This window comes from Etheostoma spectabile, chromosome 12 (assembly GCF_008692095.1).
Source record: "Etheostoma spectabile isolate EspeVRDwgs_2016 chromosome 12, UIUC_Espe_1.0, whole genome shotgun sequence".
Classification (NCBI taxonomy): Eukaryota; Metazoa; Chordata; class Actinopteri; order Perciformes; family Percidae; genus Etheostoma; species Etheostoma spectabile.
Genome location: NC_045744.1, coordinates 1,575,103 through 1,584,221, shown reverse-complemented (window position 1 = coordinate 1,584,221; position 9,119 = coordinate 1,575,103). Strand labels below are relative to the sequence as shown.

At 44.8% G+C, this 9,119-nt stretch overlaps 1 protein-coding gene across 9 annotated transcripts in view; it reads right to left on the bottom strand.

Annotated features, from left to right (window-relative positions):
* Positions 1–2,372: 2,372 nt before the first annotated feature.
* pard3ab (par-3 family cell polarity regulator alpha, b) overlaps positions 2,373–9,119 on the bottom strand; it is a 351,497-nt gene continuing 344,750 nt past the window's right edge. For 6 of the 9 annotated variants that reach the window (XM_032532544.1, XM_032532550.1, XM_032532546.1 and 3 more), the window contains one exon: positions 2,373–6,008. In XM_032532544.1, the coding sequence (XP_032388435.1) occupies positions 5,612–6,008 (397 nt within the window). In that variant the 3' untranslated portion in view covers positions 2,373–5,611. The remainder of the gene's footprint in view (positions 6,009–9,119) is intronic. The other 3 variants (XM_032532545.1, XM_032532548.1, XM_032532549.1) reach the window with 1 other exon arrangement.

The following is a 9,119-nucleotide window of genomic DNA, read 5'->3' as shown; positions in this document are numbered from 1 at the left end:
GGGGTTATTGGTGACAGATCACAGGTTTTAACCAGGTAATGGAAACACAACGGTTGTATAGATGGACCCAAGAGAAGCAAACAACTCCTTGGATATGCGCCAAACACATGGTGCATACTTATTATTTCATGGGACATTATACTGAAAAAGAAAAGAATATCTGGTCATTGATAACAATATAAATCCATATTTTATTGTATTGTATTACCTCACACAGCAAGACTACATCCCTGCTGTCTATGTTAGCATTCTCACATGCTAACTATGACAATGCTAGTGTTAAGCGGGTACAATGTACACCATCTTAGCTTAGCCTAATAACATGCTAACATTTGCTAATTCGTACTTAATTCATTAGTTTTGCAAGCCTGGATGCTAGCAGAACTTAGCCCCGCTCACAACATTTGAGTTGGGAAGTCCGGTCTGGACTGGATCCGTTGTGGAGCAACTATGCTCCAACCAGAGCTGTTCGGACCAATCAAATTGTCAAGGCGGGCTTGGCGCCGCTGGAGAAATTAGATGACTTATTTGATGCCGGGTGTTGAGGAAAGTAAAGGTTGGACAAGCAGAGGTCACGCATGGCGTCTGTTAGAGAAGATGTGGACAGAACATTCATTTATAAAGAGGAACAGAGAACCGCCATCGAGGCGTTTGTCCATCAGAAAGATGTTTTTGCTGTCCTTCCTTTGGGATTCGCCAAAAGGTCAACATACATCATATACTCCGCTGATCTGATTGGTTGTAGGTCTATCCAATTGAGTGCAGAGGCAGCTGTCTGGATTTACCCTGCAGAGATCTGAAGACCAGGTAACCATAGTCGTCAGATTGGACAGATAGTATAAGCTAGCTGTCGGATTTACCCTGCAGAGATCTGAGGACCAATAACCATAGTCCTCAGATTGGACAGATAGTCTAGCTAGCTGTCTGGATTTACCCTGCAGAGATCTGAGGACCAGGTAACCATAGTCTCAGATTGGACAGATAGTCTAGTAGCTGTCTGGATTACCTGCAGAGATCTGAGGACCAGGTAACCATAGTCCTCAGATGGACAGATAGTCTAGCTAGCTGTCTGGATTTACCCTGCAGAGATCTGAGGACCAGTGACCATAGTCCTCAGATTGGACAGATAGTCTAGCTAGCTGTCTGGATTTACCCTGCAGAGACCTGAGGACCAGGTAACCTAGTCCTCAGATTGGACAGATAGTCTAGCTAGCTGTCTGGATTTACCCTGCAGAGACCTGAGGACCAGGTAACCGTAGTCCTCAGAAATCCACCAGAGGTTAGAAAGCCAACACAAAGAAAGCCAATGGCAACATACATCCGTCCTACATGAAGTGAAACCCGGAGGAATTTCCACTGCTAACGGAGAAATCCTGGAAGTGGACTGTCGTGGATATAGAATACACTTCCATGTACTGTAACTGTCCTTGGGGTAAAAACAGCATGACATCACATCACTCTATAGTATGCAACATGTAACATAAAGCTAGGTGCAAAAAGAGACTAAGAGATAAAAGCTGCAGGTATACCCGTTTGCTGCACACATTCACATTCATGTAATGCACGGTGCATGTTCCATATTCCATCAGTATTTACAATACGTACCAATGTAAAGAAGACTGACACAACCAAAAGAGCATCTTGTGTTCTTGTACGTTCATTCTGGAGAGGGCCAGATGACCTCACTAATGCAAACACCGGTGTGTGTGTATTTCCTTAGTACACAGTTAAAGGAAATGCTCTGAAGGTTAAATCTGACCAAGGCATGGTGACCCAATTTTAAGAATGAACTCCCTGAATTTCTCTCACGCACACACACACACACACACACACACTCTAAAAAGAGCAGACTGCCGTGAAGGATAAAAGCACAGGATGAAGCAAAGGGATTTCTCGGCATCCACCTCTTTTCCCTCTGTTCTCATCCATCAGCGTTTTCCAACACATACAGCCGGTTGGCTTAAGGAGAATTAATGGTATTTGGTTAGGATGTCACCTTTGGCCTTCAGAACAAAAACAGTAGCGGGGAGCTGCTTAACAGATCCCCCGTGAGGGACAATGGGAATGAGGACGGACTTAATAACAGGAAACACAACGGCGTTCAACAGATCGGTTACCCAGGGAGACACAGTTGTTGCAGCGAAGCTAAACATCAGCTGCTGCACGATTCTCCCAAAGGAATTAATGATGCTCCCCCCCCCGTATGTTATCTCTTTTGAATCCGTCAACTTCTCTGTCGGTCTCAGAAGAAGACATCAGCAAGCAGACCTGACAGATTTGACATTTGACAGCAGAAAGAGTCCCTTCTGCCTAATCCAAAGACTTATTTGATGTTGAAGAAAGGAAAGGTTGAACAGGCAGAGGTTGCAAACAGGACGGAACGGCCGTCCACTTTATTCTAAGTTTGATATGTACAGGAAAATTGTCTGTATACATTTCTTAATATATCATGTAAAAGTTTTCTGGAAAAAAAACAAAAAAAAAACAATTGCACATCAGCTTCCATTGCTTTTTATACTTTAAAACACATCATGGTACAGCATGGTTGAAGGCAATGTCAAACGGGATACAAATACACAGATAACCGCTCGTCACGTGTTGGCTCTTGTAAATAAAATTTAAAAAACAAAAAGCTTCAGGAAGGAGTACCCCTTAATATGACATTAAAAATGTTTAAAAACACACGGTAGTGTCATCGAAACACATCACATCGTGTCCCTCTTTGTGTAAAACATTGGGATATAAGAACAGGCCCTTATCGATATCAGACCCCAAAGCCAAATACAGCCTTCTTACCGTGTTACTCTGCATTTTTAGACGCATAGTGTTCACAACAGGAAGCGTCGGCCGCTACAACCAAACACTTCTTACTGAAAACCATTCAGAGTGGAGATATATTTCACCATCACCTGCACACTGTGTATCCTACTTGCTAACAGTTAACATCAGCCCCACCGTAGCGTGGATTTAAAAACACATTGGCAAGGGGCCATCCTTTAGTGCGTTTGTGTCATACACAAAAAGTACATACATAATGCAGAAGGGTAATTTTAGCTTAAAACATTGCATTGTGAACATTCCTCAGGTTAAAATACAGGGTTATACATTGGAATAATGCCTTTGAAAAGTCTTTACTTATTGCATTCATCATATATTTCCCCTACTAAGCCTGTATCTTTCCCAGCGAGGGCCTTCATTAACCAACAGGAGATGATGTATGTCATGCAGCTTCCCTCTGCATATTGGGTGTGTAGGAGTGAAGGGCAATTAAGCAGCCCCCGTTTGTTTACCTCAGCTCGATGATGGCCATCTTTTACTATTTCCCTTTAGTTTGAAGTTCAACCTCAGCTCGGTCTCATTTGTTCACTTGTAGGCGGAGACAGTCATGTCCTAAACATTACTGATGTCAAAGAGGGGAAGGTTCAGACTGGGAGAAGCCGTTGCCTCCTACTGCAACAATTACAGCGGCGGGCTGTGATTTTTATGCATCGATGCCCAAGGTATTCTTTCCGACCTATGACGACAACATGCCACTTGCTTGAAGGGTCGGTTTACAGAGATGACAAGAACATAGATTTAGTTTGGATTTAATTTGTCCAACTTTTGAGATTTCTGTCTTCACTCTAATACAGTAGAGGCCAACTGAATATCATGCATGGTCCTCACGTTCCCCTTTTGACAAGCAAATCCTCCAAATTGGAGGAAGCTACTGTAGCTAACTAGTTGAGTTGCACTGTCCCCTCTGTTGTAGTATCCACTACATCCCTAAAGACGCACAGCTATAAGACGGGAGTCCATGGTCCGATGGTCTTTTGAATGAACGTGAACCTACTGCACTGTTACTGATGTTACAAATCCGCTAACTGGCAGTTAGCAAGCTAGCTAACTCGGAGAGCTATTGTGACTGACTACCGCTAGCATTGTTCTGGCCCTGCCAATATGTCAGCAATGTTTTTGCACCGCCTAATTTGTGTGGACTTGCAGATGAACGTTGCAGTGCCACTTTCTATGGTGACCAGGCCAGGGGCGTTGGACTGGGGGGGGGGAGGATTGAGTATACATGGTCCTCATGTGAGGAGGGCCCACAAATTAATAAATATAGCTGTGGATAGGGGGAGGAGCCCAGAGAATGAATGCCTATGGGGTCTAGGACTTTACCCCTGACAAGGCTTTACTCTGGATTATTCACAGACCACACTTTAACATTTTACATTAACATCTATTTTTTGTGTGGAAATAAGCAGTTCTAAGGAGAATTTCTGTAAATTTTGCAGAAGAGTGTCAGCTAAATGCTTAAAAAGGTACAAATACAAAAAGCAATTAACTCGTGAGGACAATTTTGCCTTTTGTTAAACAGGAGAAAAGCACCAGCTAATCTCTTACTGGCAGGCTTATTGTCTATCCACCCATCTTTATTCTGCCTCTTTTTTGTTGCTCTCATTCCCCTCTTTATGTCAGAAGCCGGGCCCTCTGTCGGTTCCTCTGGTGGCAGCGTTCTTTGGCTCTGGCAGGCAGCAGGTGGCTTGTGATGAAAAATTCAGTGTAGAGCCTAACTCGGGAGACAGGGAGGAGGGTGGTGGCGGGTACCAGGGGGAAGAGTAAGGGGGGAGGGGCGGGGGGAGATGAGATGAGAGGAAGGTGGGAGATGAGCGAGGAGCGGAGCGGAGAGGAGGATAAAGGTGGGGGGCGTTGAGGTAGAAGAAAGAAAGGTAATGAACAGAGAGGTGTCGAGAAGGAGAGGAGCCAGAGCTCCAGACAGACAGGCAGGCGGGCCAGAGAGTCAAGCCCAGAGCGGTGCAGGGGGGCCAGGCAGAGGATCAGAGCTGTCTACCCTCTCTGCCTGGGTCTCCTCCATGGAGATAACACACGATATGAATAATTTATGAGAGGGGCGTTTTTATTAATAACACAAACAGTGTGCCCTGCTTCTTTCATACACTTTCCCTTGTCTTTTCCTTCTCCACGGGGAGTACTCAAGTGAAAGAGCTGAGGAGAACACACTGAAAGTAGAGAAAGCAGAATGCAGTGAAATGCTGGCAGTGCCGGTATGGGGTCGAATGTTGACTTTAGCGAAGTGAAGAACGGGTGATTTGAGACCGATTGGACCTGTCATCCACGGGACACTTTGTGACGCCACGACACACGTACGTGATTGTGAAACATGCAACCTTGTCACATGCCCACACACAAACCCACACAGAAACTTACGCCTCCCCATGGGCTCTAGAGAAGGCCCACTCACTTGCCTGTCTGCCCATTTGATTGTCAGCACATGCCGGTGCCAGATCTCGATGAATCACAGTCCTGGACGACTGTGAACAAGCATCGTATTGGTGGGTGCAGAGAAGGCACTGAGCGTCTCATGTCTGTAGGAGGGTGACTGACTGACTGGTATAGGTCATCGACACAGCGAGGGATTGAAAACAAAGACCCACATACTGAGTACACTTCACATCTGGTTACCTCTAGGATCATCGCTAAGCTAGAAGTCCTCTAGGTTGTCCCTTTGTCGAGATTTGTAGCGTCCACCTTTTTTTTCCTTCAAGGTAGACCCCCTTTCAAAGCATTAGTTCTCTGTTCAGCTCTTCATTCATTAGACCAACAATCCTCCTCAAGAATAAAAAAGTCTTCCTTTCTCTGACCCAATTCTATTAAGTCTCGCTAACTGTGAAGGCGACGGTGGCACATCATGGCGGTACGGACCCTTGGGGGAGGCTGGGTCCTTCAGGTGCACTCTAGGATACGACTCATAGCTGCTGTGACCGATGCTCTCCTGCATCAGCTTCCCCTTGGCTTCCTGCTCCCGCCGCCTCTGCTCCTGCCTCAGGAGCTCCTGGGCCTCCAGAAGGACTCTGGCGTTGACCCCGCCGCCGCCCGGGTAGCCGTTCCTGGAGCCCTGGTAGCTGGAGTACCTGGGGTTGTCCTTTGCTGTCTGGAAGCCTTCGCCGGGCGGGGAAGCTTTATCCCACGCGTCCTGGGAGATGGAGCTGGGGTTCTTCCTGGGCTGCCTGGTGTGGAGAGAGGAAACAGAACTTGAGATGTAGTTTGACTTTTGGTTTCATATAGGTCCTTGAACATGAACTTAAATCACACATCAGTCATTTGTTTAACCCTAAAAACACTTTAATACTGAAGAAAAAGCCCACATTTTACAATCGTGAGGCATTTTCATATGAATGAATGACTTGTGACATTGAAGAACTGGGATTTCTGACATGAAAGGACAACCTGGTCTCACGCCAGTTCATGAAATTGGTCCCGTTATTTAGATTATTTTTATTCATTCGTGTAGAGGTCACAATTTTCTTGTTTATTTTGTGCATAGGTCACAATTTTCGTTCTGTATTGACAGGTGCAATATTTGAAAATCAGTAATTATTTATTATTATGTTTTTTAAATTACATTTATATCTGCATTTATGTCAAAACTCTAGAGACTTTCAAACATCAACATGTCATTTATTAAATGTATTTGTGTTAAAATGACATATAAACCTCTTTTTTCTATTCTATTTTGCCTGGAAACGCTTCCAACGCCGTCCATCGCGTAAAAAATAGCTGTCGCCCTGTATTTTGCAGTAACGAACAGAGTAAAAGTATACATTTCATCTAGGAAATGCAGTGATGTATCAGTAAAAGTTTCCAGAAACATAAATAACGAAGTAAAGTACAGATACGTCAAAAGTCTACTTAAGTACAGTAATGAAGTATTTGTTCTTTGTCTCATTCCCACACTCGGGACATACCCATTACCTTTTGGGAGAAGGACTAGTGTTTGCATTTCTGCTGAAAGATGATTATTCTATCAGTTGCACGGTAGCCAAGACGTCACATTCAATGAAAAGGAGGCCCCATTACAGCTTGACAAACCACCTCTGGGCAAGTACCGGGGATATGTAACCATGTCAACGTCTCCTTCCAGCCCATTAGGCCTATTTCAAGACCGACAGAAACAACAATTTGATCTGACAGACAGCAACAGCAGACCTTCCTCAGGTAAACGGGGGCAGAAAAATAAGGCAACCATCTTGTCCACAATGGATTTAATATTAGATTGGATATTTGACACCTGACGCGTGTCTTAAAGTGCAGTTCGTTGTCATGCTGCTGCTGAGGGGCTGTCATGAGGGGCTGCCCTGCCCTTTACCAGCACGGCTGGGGGGGATCCAGATGTGTGACATCACCTCTCCTTTCTGCATGGCTAGCCTCTTTGTGGCAGCCCTGCCTTGTGTGTGTGTGTGTGTGTGTGTGTGTGTATGTGTATGTGTATGTGTATGTGTATGTGTGTGTGTGTGTGTGTGTGTGTGTGTGTGTGTGTGTGTGTGTGTGTGTGTGTGAGCCCATACGATATGCATGAGTGTCCCAAGCCCTACAGCTCCACCCGTTTACATCCCGGCACAAGGCAAAACGAGAGCAGAAAAAGAGAGAAGAAGAAGACACACAAAAACATCAATGGGCTTTTGACTGGGAGCCCTGCATAATTTAGCAGGTTTATCAGCCAGCTGTGAAGAAATCACATTATTTCTGTGTTTGGATAGGAGTATACAGGGGAGAAAAAGTCCTTAATGAGAATAGAAAAGACCTTTGTTTTTATTCAACAGAGATGGGATGATATTGGGAATGGATGCGCTTCTCAATCGGTGAGATAGGAGACTATAGCCCAGGTTTATTCTTGCACACGGTTGAGTGATTCCAATTTTCAGAGACAGGCGTCCCCGGCATCTGATTTCATTTCATATGTTGACAGAGAGGCCAAAGCTGGTCTGCCTCCCTGCTGAGAAATGCAAACCAGATCACTCCCTCTGTCAGATGCCATGCCAAGAGGGGTGGCGGGGGGAGCGTGTACATGTGTGGTAAATACAGAAAGATGTATTCAGTGTTCTGCATTCTGTGCATGAACACTGTGAAGCATGACGGAGGATAGAACAGAAAGGGGGAAAGGTGACAGAGAGATATTGAGAGAAAAAGGGAGACTTTGTGAGAGGTTGTAGTGCAGGGCAAGCAGACATGTGGTGGTGGCACACATGCATGCAACGTGAGACCAAATGCCAGTGCAGCTGTTGCAGCCGGCCTTTGGTCGCTCATAATGGCATTACTTTGGCTCCGAGATCAATGGCGCCCGTCGGTGATGAATATGAGGGCCCTTTATCGGCAGTCATTGTTTCAAATGGCAGCGGTTTATTTTCACTCACGGCTCCTTGTTTAGGAAAGGGTCTCGCCCAGAAGGGACCTGACCTTTATCTTAAATGAAAGCTGTTTTTAAGGACTGCTACAGCCATTAATCATGTGTCCACTCACAATCCACTCATGCTATCACCCCCCCATTAACAGCACAGGGCCATAAGAATCCCATCAAGGTGGTGATCTCCTAAATGCCATATGTACTCTGTCTCAGCCTCTGATTTTGCACGATGGTATGCTCTAAGTCAAACAACAGTTAGATACCATAGCAGCGCTTATCCAAACAGAACAGTTTCTTAATGGAATTAGTGAAAAAAGTGGAGGGAAGTGGCCACAGGATGTTGCCTCTGACCGCTGGAGCGAGACGGCAGTTCATTAATCTTTCAGCAAAGCTGCCTGCAATATTTATCAAGGAAGGGATTTATGCCGATAAAAGTGGAACAGAGTACAATAGTGAAGTAACAGAAGATAATGTATTTAATGTTGTATACGTATGGTGAGTGCATGATGATGGTGTGCTTGGGTTGACCTCGCAGTTTGAGAGAGTAAATACAGATGGCTTAGGAAAACAATAACTGATTAATTTTCCTATTCCGGTTTGAACTGAAAAGAGACGAAACAACTGTCTTGTGCAGGCAAAGTTAGTAGTGTTTTAATATGGTGAGATTTTTAGAAAAAATGCATGGGTTTGGGAAAATACATACAGTACGGCCGAGTGAATGGAACTTGGATAATAATGCATGATGTTGTTAAACCCCCTATCAATTAAAATTCATCAAAGTTCTCTGCAGGAATTCAAGGTAACACAGTGGGGTTGATATTCAAATGGTCCATTTAAGGGTAAAGTATTGCTTTAAGGACAAATCTAAGCAAAACCATAACTACTAGGTCCCTTTCTGTACCTGCTACCCCTCACCACACACACACACACACACACA